The 22,237-nt window shown below is 39.8% G+C and overlaps 1 protein-coding gene across 13 annotated transcripts in view; it reads left to right on the forward strand.

Moving 5' to 3' along the window:
- Positions 1 to 22,237, forward strand: part of DNAJB6 (DnaJ heat shock protein family (Hsp40) member B6) — a 90,616-nt gene that overhangs the window by 6,172 nt on the left and 62,207 nt on the right. For all 13 annotated transcript variants that reach the window (XR_006176592.2, XM_065582762.1, XM_065582764.1 and 10 more), the window contains exons 2-3: positions 18,092 to 18,184; positions 20,846 to 20,955. Coding sequence is in view for 12 of the 13 variants with exons in the window: in XM_065582762.1 (XP_065438834.1) it covers positions 18,120 to 18,184; positions 20,846 to 20,955 (175 nt within the window). In the remaining variant the exon portion in view is untranslated. The remainder of the gene's footprint in view (positions 1 to 18,091; positions 18,185 to 20,845; positions 20,956 to 22,237) is intronic.

Consider the following 22,237-nt stretch of genomic DNA (forward strand, 5'->3'; position numbering starts at 1 on the left):
ACACTGTTTCAGAGCTTGTTCCCACACCATCTTGGGAGGTCTATTTTCCCCACTGACTGAAGTCCAGCACCTGGTGACCTGGTCACATGTCCCTGTAGTGTCACAGCAACTATTACTCGGATGCTGTCTGTAGCATCCTCAGGAAGGCTACCCAGGTGGGAGATAAGCTTCCCCGAAGATCTATTGTTCTCTCTAATGGCTCATTAACTTGATGGCTGGCTGGGAAGGACCCATTCTAGACTGAGAGCCTTTGCCTAGTGGGCGTTCATAATTTCAGATACAAAAATGATCCATTCATACAAATAGGATAATCATTCAGCAAATCATAAAATTCCCAATGACCTATGCAAGTCATGTGATAAAATACATCCTAACTATGTCATAATCATATCATTGTGAAGAATATGGGATGGAAGTGACACACTGCACCCCAATTCCAAGAAGTCCCAGTTCCTAACAGTAGTGGGGCAATGCAGGGAGAAGGGAAGTGAGGATTGTAATAACATTAACTTGGTATTTCCATGGTGCTTATGAGCACTAGTTAGGACCACCACCCAATTGTGCAAGGCATTGTACAAACCCAGCAAAAAGATGGTCCCCCTACCCGAAGGAGCTTAAGTCCAAGTGAAGGTGTTTGACAAGTAGCAGTAGCTGTCCCAGTACAGGAGCCCCTTCTGCCTACTGGTCGTCTTACAATTTGCCAGAGAAACTGCTCCCTGGATCCTATGGGTTGTGGTTGGCCTGGATGTTTGGCTTACCTGTGTGTGTGTGTGTGTGTTTTTTTTTTTTTTTTTGGTCATGTGACAGCCCTACTAAATACACAAATGTTGGGGGGAGGGAACTATATTGATGTAAACTAGAGAACCCCCCCCCCCCAAACAAAACTTAACTTATTATTAACGTTATGCAGCTTCTTTTTTAACCAATGCAATATTTTATCTATTGTCTATCCCTGGGGGGAAAAAAATCGCACTTTTAAACAATAATAGAATACCATTTATTTAAATGTTTCTGGATGTTTTCAACATTTTCAAATAGATTTCAGTTCCAGTACAGAATACAAAGTATACAGTGCTCACTCTATATTTCTGATTACAAATATTTGCACTGTAAAGAACAAAAGAGATAGTATCTTTCAAGTACTGCAGTCCAATCTCTTTATTATGAAAGTTGAACTTACAAATGTAGAATTATGTACAAAAAATCCTGCATTCAAAAACAAAACAATGTAAAACTTTAGAGCCTACAAGTCCACTCAGTCCTATTTTTTGTTTAGCCAATCTCATACAAACAAGTTTGGTTACGTTTGCAGGAGATAACGCTGCCCGCTTCTTGTTCACAATGTTACCTGAAAGTGAGAACGGGTGTTCACATTGGACTTTTGTAGCTGGCATTGCAAGGTATTTACATATATGCTAAACATTCGGATGCACCTTCATGCTTTGGCCACCAATCCAGAGGCCATACTTCCATGCCGATGACACTCTCTTAAGGGGGGGGAGGGGGAAGCTAATTAAATTTGTGACTGAACTCCTGGGGGGAGGGGGGAAAGAATTGTATGTCTCCGGCTCAGTTTTACCCACCTTCTGCCATCTAGTTCGTTATAGTATTCTCGGATGGTGACTCAGCACATTTGTTTTAAGAACACTTTCACAGCAGATTTGACAAAATGCAAAGAGGGTACCAATGTGAAATTTCTAAAGATAGCTTCGGCACTCAACCCAAAGTTTAAGAATCTGAAGTGCCTTCCAAAATTTGAGGGATGAAGAGTGGAGCATGCTTTTGGAAGTCTTAAAAGAGCAACGCTCTGATGCAGGAACTACAGATGCGGACCCACCAAAAAAGAAAATCGACTTTCTGATGATGGCATCTGACTCAGAGGATGAAAATGAACGTGCATCAGTGCACACCGCTTTGGATCCTCTGGAATGGTGGCTGAAGCATGAAGAGACATTTAGAGCCTCTGGCATGTATATATCTTGTGACGCTGGCTACAACGGTGCCATGCGAACAGCTGTTCTCACTTTCAGGTGACATTGTGAACAAGAAGCAGGCAGCATTATCTCCTGCAAATGTAACCAAACTTGTTTGTCTGAGCCATTGGCAAAACAAAAAATAGGACTGAGTGGACTTGTAACAATCTACATTTGTAAATTGCACTTTCAGGGTAGAGATTTCACTAAAGTACTTGTATGAGGTGAATTGAAAAATACTATTCCTTTTGTTTATAATGTTTACTGTGCAAATATTTGTAAAAAAAAAAGTAAGTGAGCACTGTACACTTTGTATTCTGTATTTCTGTAATCGAAATCAATATATTTGGAAACGTAGAAAAAATCCAAAAATATTTAATAAACAATAGGATACCAATTGGAATTTAACAGTGGGATTAAAACTGTGACTAATCGGGATTAAATTTTTTGAGTTAATTGCATGAGTTAAATGTGATTAATCGACAGCCCTAGTATTTAAGTTTATGGTGTCCACTTCATATAAACTAAACCTGAACTTTATAAAGCTGGCCATAGAGGCTGCATGCTCTAAATTTGTTATGTACTTAAACTGTGTGCAATTTTTTTATTAAAACAACTTTGAGAAAGCTAATTTCAGGAAGGTGGAACTTGAATCACTTAAACCATTTACTTACAAGGGTATGTTAGTGTGACGGGTTCAGTCGCACACACCCTTGGGACTTGTCACCAGATGTGCTGAGATTACCTCTGAGCCCATTTTCCCTGCCAGCTTGGGACTCCAGAACCCCATCTTGTTGAGCCAGACATGCTAGCCTTCTGCAACACAGACCCAGGTCTGGTCATGCCCCCAAAGCTGCAGACTTTAACCAAAAACTGCTGAGCAGGTCACTTATCTCCAGCACCCAGATATCCAGTTCCCAATAGGATCCAAACCCCAAATAAATCCATTTTACTCTGTATAAAGCTTATGCAGAGTAAACTCATAAATTGTCCATCCTCTATAACACGGATAGAAACATGCACCGCTATTTGCTCTCCCTTACTCTGGGTTTATCAATAAACAAAAGTGAGTTTATTAAATATAAAAAGTAGGACTTAAGTGGTTTCAAGTAATTATAAACAGAACGAAGTAAGTTACCAAACAAAATAAAACAAAACACGCATGTCTAAGCCTAATACATTCAGAAGCCGATTACAAGTAAACCTCAACCTCAGAGATGTTCCAATAAGCTTCTTTAACAGCCCAGACTCCTTCCTAGTCTGGGCCCAAACCTTTCCCTGGTACAGTCCTTGTTCGTTCTAATAGGCATCTTAGGTGAAAAGCAGGGGCTTTCTCATGGCTGGGACCACCCTTGTCCTGCTCCACCTCCTTTTTATAGTTTTGGCACAAGGCGGGAATCCTTCATCTCTCTGGATCCCAACCCCTCCTAAATGGAAAAGCCCCAGGTTTAAGACTGATTCCAGTATCAGGTGACATGGTCACATGTCACTATAAGACCTCATTTTTCATTACCCACGGGCTGGCATACACATATACAGGAAGGCTTGCAGGTAAATAAACTATTTACAGCCAATTGTCATAGTCAATGGGAACCATCAAATTTCTAAACCAGCATTAATGGCCCACACTTTGCATAATTACAATAGGACCTCAGAGTTATACTTTATATTCCTAGTTTCAGATACATTCATAAAAATAGGATGAATATATTCAGTAGGTTATAACCTTTGTAATACTTTACGAGAGACCTTTTGCATAAAGCATATTCCAGTTACATCATAATCACACATAAACATATTTCCATAAAACATATGAAGTGCAACGTCACAGTTAGCTTCATAGTTTTAACCAAATAAGTTTTGTTATTCTACTGCAATTAAGTCACTGTTTAGAAAAACTTGGGCCATGTCTACACTTACCCGGGATCGATGCTGCTCTGGTTGATGCAGTAGGGGTCGATTTAGCTTATCTAGTAAAGACCTACTAAATCTGAACGACTCTCTTACTCCATTGGAACGAGAGGAGTAAGGTAAGTCAGCAGGAGAGCATCTCCGATCAACACAGCGGGATATAGACACCACAGTAAGTCGACCTAAGCTACGTCAACTCCAGCTACGTTACTTAGGTCAGTTTACCCTTGTAGTATAGACAAGGCCTCAGTCTTAAACTTTCCTCAGTTGGTTTTAGGTTGCTACAAACCATAGCCTTTGCTGCCTTACTTGATTCTGGATTAATCCCTCTTAACTAGTAATCCCTACATTTGTGACTCAACGCTCAGGCTTTGTTTATGTTTGCGGTGGTGTGAAGGGTACATGTAGCTACACACTGCAGTGTGAGGCTCTGGCATGAAGGCACCGGGATACTACTCGGCAGTGTAGACATTGGAGGCACTCCGTGGATGTGCAGAGCCATGTATATAGCCTAAGATTCTGGTGTGCCTGTGCTCTTTTCATTTAAGCAGTGCCTCACTGCTTTTTGCACTTAGTGTGTGCAGTGTCCGTACTCTACGTGCTGCCATAAGTAGACCTACCTTTAGTGAGATGATTCTGGCTTCTAGTTTTTCTTCCATTTGATCATTAACTTTGTTTAGGGACTTGCCGACTGATAGCTCGTGATAAGAAATTGCTTTACAATGTCAGCACTAATTTCACAAATGTCTGAAGTAGCAGATCATGTTACAGTCAGAAACCTAGTTTTGGTTTCTTTCTAAGCCTGACTCTCATGTCTATGCACTTACCTCTACCCTCTCTGTGCGGCTTGTTTCAGGTACTTTTTTAATTCTTATAAAGCTGCTTTCTGTCTGGAAAATTACATTAAGTTCTGAGATAAAGCAACTTTTTAAGAAAGTTTGTCAACAGACAATGTAAGTGAGCTATGGGAGTCGAAACAATTATCTAACTATGGCTGAGACAATCTTATCTCAGATTGCTTGTTTTAAATGCATCAGGCTTATATCCCATGCTGACTTCAAAATGTAAACCCCGTTTCCACATTTTTGATGTCTGTTCAGTTCAATTTAACATAAAAAAAACCTTCTGTTCAGCTTGTTAGGGACACTAGAGTATCTATGCTGAATCAGGTCCGAGATCCATATGAAGTCCAGTATCCTGTCCCCAATACCACATGCATCAGAGGAAGATGCAAGAACCATACAGTAGGTAAATATGGGATAATTGGCCTTCCACATTGGGGCTTATCCTGATAGTCAAAATATAAGGTTTAGCGCTAAAAAAAATTCTGGGAGATATTATGTTCATTCTGGATATTGATATCTCTCTATATATCCAGTCCTTTTTGGAATCTTGTTAGATTCCAGTGAAGTCTGAGTCCCCCTGTTAATGGATTGACAGAGCCTGTTCCTCAGTTTTGAACAGATGTAGCCAAAGTTTGGCAAGATTTGTTCTATGTTTGCTGGACACGGATGCAATTATTTTTCCCAGTGTAAATCTCTGGTCTTGCCTGCAGCCCCAGCTCTGACCTTGGCACAGCTCCATTGCTGGCTGTAGCCCTGCCCCTGGGGCATGCGGACAAATTCCATTACAGGTGGTGAAGGGGAGCATGACATAAAAAGTTTGGGGACCGCTGCTCTGTGCTGATGGGAGATGCTCTCCTGCTGACATAGCACTGTGCACACAAGCACTTATGTCTGTGTAACTTATGTCACTCGCAGGTGGAATATTCACACCTCTGAATGACACCAGTCATGTAGACATGGCTTGGTTTAGTTTGTGTCTAGGCATTCAGTTGTCTTTGACATTCATGTTTAATAACCTCACTTTAAAGTTGATTTTTTTCCCATGTGAATCTGCTGCTGAGTTTCACAGATGTATATGTGTTAGCCTGTGTTAGGGGTAGTATCTCCAAGCTCAGTGGTCAGATAGCATTGAAATTACTTGTATATTGAAATACCCAAGTCTACGTTTTAATCTGCGTATGTGATCAATGGTCACAAAGAGTTAAAAACACAATTTATTTCTGAAGATGATAGCAACATTTAAGCAACATGTCACTAGTTGAATAAATCTTTTTTCTGCTGTATTCCTGTGCCTTGACCCTTTCCAATTAACCTTCCATATACAGCTGTTAGGTTTGTTTACTAGCCATGGCATCCAAATCTTGTTTCTTCACTTAAAAAAAAAAAAAAAAAAAAAAAAAAGTCTGAATGAGTTGACTGCCCTTTACAGAAGGAGCCTGGGTGTGAAAAATGCCCTCCATGCTATCATGCTAGATCAAGAAAAAGCAGAGGAACTGCTGTATAGTTCAATTTCCAGGTGCAGAAGAGACCCAATATTGTGGATGCTACTGCAATAAAAACATCTGAATTCATGCTAGCCGAAAATGCATTCAAATGGATTTTGTCTGAGTTGTGGGTCTCTTCTGCACCTGGAAATTGAACTATACAGCAGTTCCTCTGCTTTTTCTTGATCTAGCATGATAGCATGGAGGGCATTTTTCACACCCAGGCTCCTTCTGTAAAGGGCAGTCAACTCATTCAGACTTTTTTTTTTTTTTTTTTTTTAAGTGAAGAAACAAGATTTGGATGCCATGGCTAGTAAACAAACCTAACAGCTGTATATGGAAGGTTAATTGGAAAGGGTCAATGGACCAGCAGTCTGCTTGCCCCTTGATGCATTGATTGGACTCTGGTCTCTCACTCTCTCCATTCCAGTTGACTCAGACTCACAGGGCCACATATTAAGAACTGTGCAGCCCACAAAAAGAGAACTAACAGTCTTTAAATAGCTAACTTGGAGGCTTTATTCCCTGCTCCTTTCAGTACTGGGCTGAGTAAATTTGCTGAATTGGGGGGTAATAAAAAGCTTAAATTGCAGTCTTTACAAAACAGATGTATGAAGTTAAAATAGTGGATATAGGACCTCATGCACACTTCTATGAGTAGGTCTTGGTTCCAAAGATGCAGAGCTACTGCCTAAGAATTTCCCCCTTAAGCCATGTCCACATTTAAAAACAAAAAAACCCCCCGAAAATAATCCCTCCCCGGTACTCTGTATTTACAAGCATTCTAATTAAAGCTGCTTTACTGTGTTAAATGCCAGAAGCCTTGGGAGCTTAGCCTACACTTCCAACTGACACAATATTTTTTATAAACTTTCACTCTTATAAACCAGACCCCGGACATCTGCTCCCCTTCAGCATCAAGACAATTTGTATGTGTTACAAAACAAGCAGGTTAAGTTAAAGACTAAGCCTCACAGGTCTTTTCTTGCCACCTAGGATTTACAGCAATGTACAGAGTACAGCATTACTCATGTAGCTATACACTGCAGTGAAAGGCAGGTAGTGTCCATATTTGTTGCTGGTGTGTAGCTACATGCAGCAAGGAAAGGCTCCACCAAGGGAAGGCAGTGGGATGCCAAAAATAGTAGTGTACATGTCTGAGGCGCTGTATAGGATGTACACTCTAGGGGGGTTCAGGCACTGTAGGGCACTCTACTTGCCTAATCCATAATTCTGTCTCCACTGCTATTTATACCTGTGCTAGCTGGGTGTGCAGTTTCTGTACTTTACATGCTGCCATAAGTGTAGACATACATTAAATGTTATAATAAAAGGACAGACTTCCCAGTTCTCAGGGAGATTGTAGACCCAGCTGTGCTTAACACAGGGTCTCTGTCTTGATGGAAATGTACCACAAGGAAAATACCAATTATATGAAGTTTTGTAGGCTTTTCCCCACCCAACACTAAATTTGTTAAAATAAAAACACCCCCTAATGTCCCTGAGATACTAAATCTCCTAAAGATTCATTTGAAACAAACATAGCCCCAAACAAAGTAGCTGCATTTTAGGTTTAGGTTAACATCTGGGGCAGTACTAAGCATGGTATTAATACTGTTGTGTCGTCCCCCCCTGTCCCCGTTCTCCCCCCCCCCCCAATTTCAGGCTGTTCATGGCCTTTCAGTAACCCTCTGTCATAGGACCTTTCTTGACCAGCAGAAAGATGGTGCATTTCAGTTGTTAGCTCACTTGAGTTACCTTAACCTGACTGGCCGCATTTTAGCCTCGAGTGGAGCCAGGTAACTCAACTTCAAATTTGTTAGCTGGCATCTTAAACAGGATTTTTTTTCAGTCATGTTACGTCAGTCAATTGAGCTAACATGACTGAAGTACAAAAGAAATGAAGGTGGAGAAATTTTTCTCTGCTCTAGCTGACTTCTAGAACTTGTTCAATTTACTGATGAACCATAGTTGCTCCTTGAGGGCACATTCAATAGTCGTTACCACCCAATGACAAATCAAACTTAAGTTAAATCTGGGTTTTTAAAATGAGGACTAGTTCCTATTTTTAGAAAAGGTCAGCTGTTCTCTGAAAGGTACAATTCCCACTGGTACGATAAGTTAGTCATAGAAGCATTTGACCTAACTTGTCACACAATCAACCTGATTTTCTTGTTTTCCCTATAGCTGCTTATTTCCAGGTTGTATAGCCTTAGAATGGGGTTATGACTACTATAGGACACAGCAGTCAGTCATTAGGATTGCTTTTGTTACTTGTAAACATCTTCTTACAGAAAGGATATATAACAAGGACTTTAGAACTCTAGATGTACTGGTATATCTAGCAAAGCATGTGAACCATTTATGAGAAATACTCAAATGTACTTTCAATTTTAGTTTCTACATGTTAGATAACATAACCCATTGTCAGGGTGGATAAAAATCTAAAAAAACTCTTGGATTTTGGTATAAATCTTAAACATGTTCTAAATATTGGGCATTATGGCTACCTGTATTAGGGCTAAATTTCACCACTGAACTAGTGGAAGTCACTGGCCAGTCACCTGGAACTAGTCTGAAGTGCTAAACCAGCTTTTTGCAGCATCGTCTTTTCTGCAGGTGTAAAGAGAACTTTCTTTTTATTTTATTCAGCTAGTTCAGTTCAGTGACTAATCGCTCATTCAAAGTTGAGAAACTGATAGGGAGTTGAAAAAGCAGGAAAGCTTGCTTTCCCTTTCAATTTGTCAATAATATTTAGATGTAAAAGGATTAGATCTTCTAGTTCTAAAATCTCAAGGGATATGATGACTGGGAACAATCAGCTTGATAAAATACAGATAATACTTTTTAATCAGTTTTAAATGCAAACCATGTTAAACTTTTTGTGGCCAGCACAATTAAGGTAACATTAAATATTAGTTAAAGACACCATTTAACAATTTGAGCCATTTTCTAGTGTAATAAAAATGTAAAAAATTAATCTGAAGGTGTGTATAAAAAGCTATTTAATTGCTTAAATAAATGTGTATAGAGTGCATCCTTCTGGTTAGAAAAAAATACCAGATTATGCCAGCCAACGAGAATCAACTTTTCTCTAGGAAAATGAGTAAAGTAAATTGTAAAACAAGATTAAAAGTGGTGATTTAAAATCACTTCACCCTGCCCATTTTTACATTAATGATGCTCCATAGTGTTCAACGTCATTTTTAATATAATGCTATTTCATTCACCTGTCCCCACGAACATAAGGCTTTTTTTTTTTTTTTTGTCACATCAGCTTGGAACTTTGTACTTAGGCTGAAAGTTTGCTGTTTTTTCTTTTGACAGTTGTGATGACTGAGAAGTTGAAGTAAAAATCTGTTCCGTACTTGCTAAACATGTGAACAATAGGTGACTTCATTCTGAAAATGCAATTTCACTAGCACTTTAAATCTTTCATAAATTTTCTGCGATTCTGATAACTTTTTTCAGACTATAAATAAGGACTAACTACTGAACAGAATGTAGTTCAGTTTCTTTAATTCGTTTTGTCACATGCTCCCCTATACGATTTCATAACTTGGCTATTTTAAATAGCATTGCTCTAAACAAATTTGAAAAATATTGTAACTTGGACATTTTAACTTTATACCGTGCTGTACAAACTAGCAAATCCTTTTAAAACCTAATCAGTTTGGCTTTCCTAGAAGTTAATTACATATGCCATACAAAAACACAAAGATAATGTTAGTTGTACAGCTAAACACGCTAAAGAGAAGTTTCAGAGTTGTAGCTGTGTTAGTCTGTATCAGCAAAAACGGGGAGTACTTGTGGGACCCTAGAGACTAACAGATGTATTTGGGCATAAGCTTTCATGGGCTAAAACCCACTTCATCAGATGCATGGAGTGGAAAATACAGTAGGAAGATATATATACATGGCAACTCCCATCTTTTCATATTTGCAGTGCAACTACACTGTAATCACATATATTTTCTATAGCCCTAGATATACATATCTCGTAACTGTGTTCTCTTTACTAATTTCACAAAGAATCAGTTCAATTTATACTTGGTTCTCTAAGGTGTGTATTTAATGTCTAGTATTCATTTACTCTCCATTTTCTTCTCTTCAGTCAGTACTTGGGTGCAGTTCAAGTGACGATTCAATTAACAGTGAAATTAACTGTAGGTGGCCCATATATGCTGGCAAACTTTCACTAGTAGGCTGTATGTATCTGATTGTTATGGGCTATGTCAGACATAAGAATGTCTACACTACAAATGCTGCAGCAGCTATGCCACTGTAGTGTAGATGTTTGAATTGACGGAAGGTAGTTAATCCACCTCTGAGGCCTGGTCTACACTAGAAAATTAGGTTGGTTTAATTGCACTGGTCAGGGGTGTGGGGAAAAATCCACACCCCTGAGCGGCATTATTAAGCTGAGCTATATCCCTGTGTAGACAGCACTGGGTCACTAGAAGAATTCTTCTATTGACCAACTACTGCCTGTGGGGAGGTGGATTGTCTACACTGACTGGCCCCTGAAGCGTTACGGTGGTGCAGCTGTACTGCTTTAGCATTTTAAGTGTAGACAAGCCCTCAGAGGGTGGTAGCCTAGGTTGACAGATGAATCCTTGCGCGTTGACTTAGCTATGTTTACACTGGGAGTTAGGTTGACCTAGCTGTTTTTCAGGATGAGACATTTTTCACAGCCCCGAGGAACATAGCTAGGTTGATCTGATTTAAGTGTAGTCCAAGTCACAGTAATAAACTCACAACTTTTAGGCATATAGCTTCTTGGAGAAATAGAATGTCATAATGCAAGTAAAGACTGAAAGCTCTTCAGGGCAGGGACTGTCTTTTGTACTCAGTACAGCACCTAATAAAAAGATGTCATGATCTTGATCAGAGCATCTGGGTGCTATTGTAACAAATAAGTGTCAAAACCTAGGCCAGGTCTACACTAACCCCCTAATTCGAACTAAGGTACACAACTTCAGCTACGTGAATAACATAGCTGAAGTTCAAAGTACCTTAGTTCGAACTTACCTCGGTCCACACGCGGCAGGCAGGCTCCCCCGTTGACTCCGCGGCACTCCTCTCGTCTAGCTGGAGTACCGCAGTTGACGGCGAGCACTTCCGGTTCGAACCCAGAAGTTTGATCGCTCGCCGCCAAACTACTGGGTAAGTGTAGACCTACCCCTAGCAATACATATTTTGACTGAGTGCTTAATCCTGCAGTTTATAATGTGCTCAACATAATGGGGATGCAGAACATCCCTAATCCACAAACTACTTGTTTGGAGGAAATAGTGACTTAGCAACAGGTCTATTTTGAATATTAGTATTTACCTTGGGAAAATGAACCCATGACTGGGTGCAGCTAAACTGAAGTGGCCTATGATTAAACTGCAAACATAGCCAAGGACAAATTCTGTACAGTGCCATCTCAAACAAAAGGTAACTTGATCTGTGACAACTTTTTTCTAATTAATTTGAAAGTTCAAACATTAAACGATGCCAGGCGTTCAGAACAATTACTTAAGAATCCTTGCAAATTCTACTTTATCATGGGCAAGTAACCTTTTTGTTTGAAAGAAAAAATAAAATATCAGTAGGTCTACATCATGCTAGAATGCAAAGGTTGACTTTTTGCCTTGGCTGGTAAGTTTTCATGACCATTTTGCAAGCCTACATCAAAAGGGATGTGGAGATGTCAAATTTTTCTCAACTGGTGGATTATTTTTTTTTTCTTGTTAAAAACTGGCTATTTCAGGAACACATGCCTTTTAGCTCCAAGGGTGGATTTCACAACAGATCTTCCTTATGCAGGCTGTCTCATTATTGATGGGTTAGCTTTCACCTCATTTAACTTTTGTTACAGTGAAAATCACTTGTGCTCACAGAAAAGTTTTCTGCCTTGAATATTGCTGTATTTTTCAATTCTTGATGTATATACTGTGGCATTGTCATGATCGTGGAACAGTATGCTTTTAGTGCTGTGTACTAGAGCAGTATTTTTCAGCAACTGGTCCATGGATCAGCACTGGTCCCAGAGATCTCACTGATACAGTTTAGGAAGGCATGAAGCTGTTTCCTGGTATCAAAAAGGTTGAGAAACCTTGTACTAGAGAATTATGCCGAGACACTTTTTCTATGTTAGTTCTATTTGAATCAAATTGTGTAACATACTGGTGATTTTATGAGCAACAAGGACGTCCCAATAATTTCACATCTTGTTAGACAGTCATATCTGGACTCCTATTACAAGCAAGTAACCTTTGGCTACTGTTCATAATAAAGGAGGCTGAAAGTCCTGGGGGAATTCTGCAACAAAAAAATTAAAATTCTGCACAATATTTTAAAACTCCATGTTTTATTTTTCAAAATAACATAATATAATCACACCAGTTTCAATTATTTTTGGTTATTTATTTCAGAATACCTGTCAGCAAGTATATCTAACAATACAGACGACAAAAAAGATTTAGGAAATGTTTTTTGACAATTAGATTCCGTACTAAGCATATTAATACAGAACTCCTGAGTAATAATTCATTTAAACTACAATACAGACCTGTATTTCCTGTGCCCCTCAGAAGCAGTGCAAAGCTTGGGGGAGTCAGGGATAACAGAGGAGCTGAGGGAGCGGGAAGTAATTGCTGGGAAGGAGCCTGGGTGTGAACTTGTTCCATACTTTTCCCATCCATACCCAAGAAGAAGTTTTTTTGCAGGTGCGGGGAGGGATTGTTAAGGAGCTTCCCCCATGCAGATGTTGGCTGACCCCATCCCCATGTGTCCTTCTACCCCATCCACATGTCCCTCCAACCCCACTCAGACACCCACTCCCCCATCTCCATGTGGGCCTGCACCTCCTACCCCTCTCCCCATGTGTCTGTGCCGCTACTCAGTCAGCCCCTGTCCCTATGTGGCCCTGCACCCCCTTCCCCATCTGTCTCTGTGCCCCCACTCAGCCATCCGTCCCTCCCAACCCAGGTCTTCTGTTTTTGGCAAGAAACTGAAAAAGATCAGTTTTGGTTGCCAAAATATTGGTTGGGTGTTTAGCTTAGCTGTACTAAATGAATTTAGGATTCAAACCTTAGGCTCCTGTGTCTAAAGTTATTGGCATGTGTATGAAAATTCATAAAACTTAATGTAGTCAAAGTCTAACCTAACCCCTTAACACTGAAGCGACTTTATTGTGGAGTGACACATTCTGTGCCACTAAAATTTTCATAAATAAAATTTGTATCTGCTAGTGCTAGAAATACATAAGCACATATTTAATGGTAAGCACATGAGTAATTCAAAGTCAGTACTTCAGTGTGACTAATCATGTGGGTAAATTTACACACTTACATGTGTGTCAAACATCTTGCTCTGCAGCAATGGGAAAAATGGATTGTGCCACCAACCTCACGAGTTCTAGGTCTAAACCCCTCTATGGTCTGAGTCCTCTTCCAGGTCCCAGCTCAGAGTAGAGGGCAAGGGGGATCTTGCTTCCCTGGGGATGTCTTGAGCCCTTTCCCCTTTGCCAGGATTTTGGTGACCCCTACCCATTTATGGCCATCTGACTGCCTCCATTCCCCCTCATGTGAGTCAGATTTGGGGGTTGGGTATCTTGCCTTTCTTGCGGTATGTGAGGTCCACTCCCTGTTTGTGTACCAGGATCATCTATCAGTTCTGATAACATATCTGACGCCAGTTGTTGGGGGTGGTTGAATTAAGCTGGGAGGAGAGCTCTCTCCTGCTGGCTAAGAGTAGCTACATAGGAGAATTTACCATGGCAGAGATGCGGTGACACAGCTGAACCATTACAAGGTATGTAGTGTAGACGTAACTTGAGGAATTGCCTAGCACTGTGTGGCTTAGTGGAAAGACCACTGGACTGAGACTAGTCCTAGCTCTGCCTCTGGGCTGCTGGGTGACCTTGCCTGAGAGTTTCACATCTGTAAAATGGGTATAGAAGTGAAAATGTGAGGCATGATGTAAAGTTCTCTGAGATCTTCTGATGAAAAGTACTATATAAAAGCTAGGTCTCTTTATTATTACCACAAAAGTATATCAGCTGCAAATCTAAATGAGAAGTACAACTAGCTGAATGACCACTAACTCCTACCACCAAATATTTTTCTTCCTGTTTTTTAAAAAATTAGGAAATTAAATGGCAAAAAAAACTTCATTAACACAGTTAATGTTGCCTGATGATACCTCATGACCTTTCAGAACCTAAAGTTGAGCAAAACTAAAACATCTGAAAACCAGGAAATAGAGGTAAGGTAAGCACCCATACAGCCTTCACTTTGTCCTCTTTGAGCAATGCCCTAATATGCTCAACACACACACACTTTCTCCCCTTTACTATAATAGACAGGCAGTGCCTGCACTTGCCCTATACAAACATTGAGCCTGCTCTCATGACAGAATTCTGCACTATTACATTTTAACAACCACTTCATATCCTCTTACAACCCATTCCTACTTCAGCACAGGGTAACACTTAGTTATACTTTCCCCACCCATCATTAAATCCACAGACTGCTCTTGTATCCCACCTCACTACTGACAATACCCATGGCATGAAGACCAAAGTGCCCTGCTGCTGACACAACCTGCACAATTCTGTATTGAAATGATGTAGACTGGAACCTCAAAGTACATACACACTCTTTTCCTTTGGTAACACACACAGGTTGGTTGCGGGGACAACTCAAAACCGGATCTCGTGTCGCTGTCACAGTTGCCCCCAAACTACTTCAACTCACTCCACCACCATTCAGTACAGTTGCATATAACACAGTGCATGTAGCTGGAATGCATGCAGATAATACCCAGTGGCTATTGCCAGTTCCAGAGGGCAGAGTTACAGTTTTATGGATGTTTACCTTAACTCTGGTTTTTAGAAATTTTAGTTTTGCTGAACTCGGCATTCTGGAGGGGCATGAGATACCACTGAGCAACCTTTACGCTGCGTTAATGAAGTTTGCCATTTAACTTGAGTGACTTTGTATTTCATGATTTCTTAAATGTTGGCTTGATGTTCCATTGAATTTGTCGCTCAGGATTTAAAACTTAAAACTTAAAAAAAAAAAAAAAAAACCAGAACTAGAACAATTAGGTTCAGAGATGACTGGAAATCTTAAAGTGGAGGAATATGGGGATCGATATGAAAATCCAGAGGTGGATAAAGAACTGGTTAAAGGGGAGACTGCAGCGGGTCATACTAAAAGGTGAACTGTCAGGTTGGAGGGCGGTTACCAGTGGAGTTCCTCAAGGTTTGGTTTTGGGTCTGATTTTATTTAATCTAGTCATTACTGACCTCAGAACCAAATGTAGGAGTGGGCTGATAAAGTTTGCGGACGACACAAAGTTGGGAGGTATTGCCAATTTGGAGAAGGATCGGGATATCCTGCAGGGAGATTTGGATGACCTTGTAAACTGGAGTAATAGTAATAGGATGAAATTTAATAGTGAGAAGTGTAAGGTTATGCGTTTAGGGATAACTAACAAGAATTTTAGTTATAAGCTGGGGATGCATCAGTTGGAAGTAACGGAAGAGGAGAAGGACCTCGGAGTCCTGGTTGATCGCAGGATGACTGAGTCGGCAATGTGATGTGGCCGTGAAAAAAGCTAATGCGGTCTTGGGATGCATTAGGCGAGGTATTTCTAGTAGGGATAATGAGGTGCTGGTTCCGTTATACAAGGCACTGGTGAGACCTCATTTGGAGTACTGTGTGCAGTTCTGGTCTCCCATGTTTAAAAAGGATGAAATCAAACGAACGGGTACAGAGAAGGACCACTAGGATGATCCGAGGAATGGAAAATCTGTTGTGTGAAAGGAGACTTGAGGAGCTCAGTTTGTTTACCTTAACCAAAAGAAGGCTGAGGGGGATATGATTGCTCTCTTTAAATATATCAGAGGGATAAATACCAGGGAGGGAGAGGAATTATTTCAGCTCAGTACTAATGTGGACATGAGAACGAATGGATATAAACTGGCCATCGGGAAGTTTAGGCTTGAAATTAGACGAAGGTTTCTAACCATCAGAGGGGTGAAGTTTTGGAACAGCCTTCTGAGGGAAACAGTGGGGGCGAAAGACCTCTCTGGCTTTAAGATTAAGCTTGATAAGTTTATGGAGGGGATGGTTTGATGGGATAAAGTGATTTTAGTCAATAGGTCAATAACGTGCCATCGCTGGTAATTAGTAACAATGGTCAATGATGGGATATTAAAAGTTACTACAGAGAACTTTTTCCAGAGGGTCTGGCTAGAGAATCTTGCCCGCATGCTTGGGGTTCAGCTGATCGCCATATTTGGGGTCGGGAAGGAATTTTCCTCTAGGGTAGATTGGCAGAGGCCCTGGAGGTTTTTCACCTTCCTCCGCAGCATGGGGCAGGGGTCGCTTGCTGGAGGATTCTGAGCGATTTGAAGTGTTTAAATCATGATTTGGGGACTTCAACAGCTGAGTCAAGGGAGAGAATTCTTCCAGGAGTGGGTGGGTCAGCTTTTGTGGCCCGCATCATGTGGGAGGTCAGACTAGATGATCATAATGGTCCCTACTGACCTTAGTCTGAGTCTATGAGAATAAGCAGGGATAGTTTAATGCTGAAAGGAGGGGAAATTATTTACAGAATAAAGCAAGGAGGTAAAAGCTAGCTGAGGTCTCTGGTAGAATTCCAGAAAGACTCATGTACTCCAGAGACTATTCAACTTAAGTGGGGACTTTAGATGAACTGCCTCTAATACTGTATTTCTCTCTCTTAATGGCCTTTTTTTAAACTGGACAAGACTGTTACTCTAAGCCAAATAAGTCAAAATTTGTTCACTAAAATTACATACCATAAGATGCCTAACTATTTGGCTGTTAAACATCTAATATTAATCTTAAAATAAACTCCATTTGGGTATTTTACTCTTAATAAATAACCTTAATCTTGTTTTCAAGGTTACTGATTTCATCTTCTAGATTTGAATCAGACTAGTGGGGCCTTTTCACTTGGCTATAATTTTCATAATAAAAGAGATGAATGACTAGCAAACTTGAATTTAATAATGCTTTATAGACAAATAACGTCTGTAGTAACTTTATGGCTGGGTTTGGATATATACATTCTTAAGATAATTAACTTTCTGAATTGGTTCTCAAGTGACTTATGACTGGTTTATTTATAATATATATACTTTATTTTAAAGAATACCATTCTGAAGCTTCCTTGGGATCTTATGAATAGCTACGAGAAATTAAACCTGTCTAGTTCCTTTAATTGAGCGCTCTCCGGTACTCCACCAGAATGAGAGGAGTAATGCAAGTCAATGGGAGAGCATCTCCCGTTGATGCAGCACAGTGTAGACTCTGCATTAAGTCAACCTAAGCTACGTCTACTCCAGCTAAGTTATTCACATAGCTGGAGTGGCATAATTTAGTTCGACTTACCCTAGTAGTGTAGACAAGGCCTTACAATGGCAGCAGTACTCTGGTGTGAAGAAGGTGCTATGGAAATATAGGGTAGCCAGACTTCATAATGGCCTGTGACTATAGATGTACAGCGTAAAAAGTGACCACAATAGCAATAGATCTTGACAAATTTTAGTATGCAAGAAAATATATTAGTGTCCACGTACATAGTGTCAATACTTCATATCCACTAATGAGAAATAACTTGAATTCCTGTCTAGTCCAATGTAGATATCTGCCTAAATAACAGAATTGGAGAACATAAAACCAAATTGCATCAGTATAACTTTTATTTTCTATCAACATAGGCTTGGACTAGTACTCCTTGTACTACCATTTATAGGCAGTGTTTGGATTTAAAAAAAAAAATCAATTCTATTAAATCATGTTACTCAGTTCTAGTACTGTACCCCTTTAGTAAAAGGTTCTTGTAATTGCAGGATTTGCTGTTAAGACAACTGTTAAAACATGGTGGATTATTATGAGGTTCTAGGAGTGCAAAGGCATGCCTCACCAGAAGACATTAAAAAGGCGTAAGTACCATTTTCTTCAAGTCAGATCTTGCACACCTTCTCATAAATGTATAAACTTGATATCTAGATATCAAATTTCATATCAAAAGTATTGGTAATTGATACTAGTAATTCAGAAAACTATTAGTGAGTGCGCCAGAAAATCTGTCTTTCATTTTATGTACACACATCAGGAGAAATGTTTCTAAGGTACTTTTGTATCCTAATAGAGCACATTAACCATTCTAAAAATAGATCTCAAGCTCTTTTTAAAAAAAAGAGAAACTATCTATACTTTTTGTCAGTCACTTTCAGATAGAGGTTTTATGAAATGCACTGGATTAGGTCATAATCAGATGTTCATTCTAGTGTACTTATGCCAATTTTGTGTCTTATTTAGACTAGATTAGAAACTACAGAGTTAAGTAATTCTCTTATTGTAGATCATTTCAGGTTAGAACCTTTCTTGGCTCCCTCATGCTTCCTTGGCTTCAGCCTCTCATCAGTTTTCTTTTCTCTCCCTTGGTGTAGACTGCATGTTTACCAGTACCAAATCTCCTCTTGCTTCCTGGAAACACCCACTGCCTCAAGTCATTTTGCATTCTGATGCTGCACTCCTGTGTATGCACTATCCATCCACTATCTGGTGCCACTTGCAAACTTGATCAGATTAAGAACAAACACAATAAAAGACCTGAAGCAGCCATTCATGCGTGTGGAGAGGAGCTTGTTTTGTAGATTGGGCAAAAAGCTTCTAGAAACCCTTAAGGTTCTAGACTTTTCAGAATTCTCAGGAATAGTCATTGTGTCCAGACTGAGCACTTCCTGGAAGTATACCCTGGTCCACCATTTGAGAACTGGCTTACCGTGCTATATGCAACTTCCTTTATACTAGGTTTTTAACTGGCTTCAGATTATCATTGTAGATCAGTTTGTAGATACCTCTTCAAAATGTGGAGTAATGATTTCAAATACTATTAAAGATTTCCACAGAGCACTGAATGGGGCAAGAATAACATTGAGCTGTTAGAGTACTTTACAGCTTCAGCCTAACTGTATGGTACCTAGAAGTGCTCCCTCCTAATCAATACTGACACTGCCCTGCAAGCTTGCCTCAGATTTTGAGGCAGCAGTGGTAGTGGCAACATCTGCTGTGTGAATCAGCTAAAGTTATCAGTCTGACTCCATTTCCTTCCCATTTCCAAATGTTCAGAATGCCCCAAACCAAGATGAAGTCTCCTCCATTTAAAAAAAAAAAAAAAAAAGGTATATGAAGCAACTTCTTTGGAAATTAACTCTCCAGCTTTATCAGATGAGATCTATTTTCCATGCTTTGACTTAATGGATTGAACATCTGCTATAAAAAGGTGAACACATTTAAATTAGGAAAGTTTTTAGAGAAATCAGATACAGCTTTTAATTTAGACTTTTGTGCATTACTTGCAACTATAAAATAGCTGTCTGTCAGCAATGCTAAAGTGAATGAGTGACACATCTTAGTTTCCAATCACTTTTTTTCAGAAACAACTTGGTGGAAGCTTTCCTTGTGGAACATCTTCCTTTCATGGACTGCCAAATATTATGCAACATTTCTAGTTTCCAGTAACCTGTACATGCTGTATCAGTTTCCTGCCACAGCCTAGTATAGAAGGCTTATGCTGATCAAACCCTGGTAGCGAATGAGAGCTTTAATTTCGTAGGCATACCTTTATGGATAACTACTTAACTCAAACATTCAAGCCTATGCTCCTGTTTGATCATAAAACTATCCCAAATATAATCTGTACACTTAAATACTGAGAGGGACAAGACTGTAAAATTGTTTTACACTAAATTATTATTCTTGGGGGTACTCTCCTCAGGCTAGGGATTGTGCATACGGTGTAGCCTCCAAATCTTTCAGCGTAGTTCCTCCAGCTGTTGTCTGTCCACCAAAAACACACTATCTGATTACAAACACGGAACGAGTTGCTACTACGGTATAGCATTAAATCCTACTTGGATGTTTGTTAGAACTCTGTGGAGAGCATGCAGCAGAAAGTGTCTGTGGTCCCCAGATCTACAGGCTTGGGCAAAGAGGTTTCTTTGTACCCTCCCTATCTCCACCTTCCTACATGCCAACCCAGTTCTCCATTCAGTCGTTGGCGGAGGAGGAGGTAGGGCTAACTTTTCTTGCAAGAATTGCCTCTGAAAACCAGATTGTCAACAGCCAACCTTCTCAGATGTAGCAAGGTTATTGAGAGAACAGAGGGAATCACGGAAGCAGCTAAAGGAATTTAGCTGCAAACAGGGCCTCCATCAGTCAGCAGCACCCAGGAGTAATTGATTCCCAGTAAAATATTTCTTTAGCAAAACTGGAGGGTAGCCTGACAGCTTAAGTTACTTAGCTGTGTATCAGCAAAATTTCTTGGAATAGGTCTACAAATAAGATTTGAGCGACTAAATGTCCTAATTAGGGTGACCAGACAACAAGTGTGAAAAATCGGGACGGGTTGGGGGGGTAATAAGCTTCTATATAAGACAAAGCCCCAAATATCGGGACTGTCCCTATAAAATCAGGACATCTGGTCACCCTATTCCTAATTCATGATTTCCTATTTTGACACCTGTATTTCTTATGTATATCTGTCTGAGTGCAGTTTTCTGAAATAGAGCATGATTTATCTTCCCTTTTCATTTCAGGTACCGCAAACTAGCGCTGAAGTGGCACCCCGATAAAAATCCAGATAATAAAGAAGAAGCTGAGAGACGATTCAAACAAGTAGCTGAAGCATATGAGGTTTTGTCTGATGGTAAGTATCTTAAAAGGGATCTTGGCAACTGGTCATCTTTGGTTATGGAATGCTGTAGTAGAAATGCTGAAGAACATAGTGCTTTAAAGGGGTTTTCTTAAATTGATGCACAAATGGCACTTTTTTTTTGGTGGTGAGCAATTAGTTTGGTGCTCTTGGAAAGAAGTGGGAAGTAGTTGTACAGTCTGGTGCCGAGAGGGTGGGAAGTGAGGAGAAATTCTGAGACACAAGAAATATTTTTGAATGAGTTAATATAACAGTTTAATCCTACATGTTAAATCCTGAGTCTACAGAGACCTGTGATTAAGAATGAATCTTAGAATGAAACTCTACAGACGTTCATAAAGAATGAAACTCTACAGAAGTTCATAAAGATTTGAAAGCATGGAATTTTGAGTAATATAACCTTGGAATCCATTAGCTGAAGCCACGGTGGTCATACTTCCTCCTAAACCCCTAAAAGTCACTTCTCATCACTTGGTTCTCCATTTTTTTTTCTAATTCATGTCCTATTAATTGGGATAACAAGTCCAAATTTTTTTTCCCTTTTTTATCAACTAACCAGCTGTATGCAGGAACTGATCAGGTTAGATGTGTGTGTATATAGATCTGAATACCAAAAGCCTCCCTTCCTCTCCTTTCAGTAGCCAAAACAAGCAATAGGGGAACACTGAATATAACATTTAATTTCTAATACACTGTCAGAAGGGCAGTACCCTTTTAAGAATTTTGTGGCTTTCAAAATTCTGTGGGAGAGGTGATATGTCATGAGGGAATCTCCTAAACAGATTATGCAGCCTTCCCACGTAGCCTGGTGGGTAATGTATGTGGAAGAATCCATGGAGTGGCTCACTGGCAAGTGGTTTGTGTCGCAATAAGAAACGTGAAAGAATGTATGGGTGTTTATAAAGTTAACTTTATAAATTTAGTGTAGAAGTTGTCTTGCTTTGTTTTGGGCTCCATAATAAGAGCGCTGACAAGGCTTACAGAATGTTTAGAATTGCCTGAAACTACTTGTTATGTGGGTTGGGAGCCTTAAATTCTAATCAGTTTTAATATTTTATAAGGATTAACCTCTTGTAGGAAACATTTACTTAGAATTGGTCAGAATCAAAATTGTATAGAATGAGCTACTATAAGCAAGAGATCACTTTGGTTTCCCTTCAGTGTAACTCCTTGACTCATAAGGAAGCATCTCTTTTGTCAGAGCATTGTCAGCAGCTAATCTGAACCATAAATCAAAGGGTTTGTGCATCTTTTATATTCTATATCCTCAGATAAC

This window comes from Chrysemys picta, chromosome 2 (assembly GCF_011386835.1).
Source record: "Chrysemys picta bellii isolate R12L10 chromosome 2, ASM1138683v2, whole genome shotgun sequence".
Taxonomy (NCBI): Eukaryota; Metazoa; Chordata; order Testudines; family Emydidae; genus Chrysemys; species Chrysemys picta.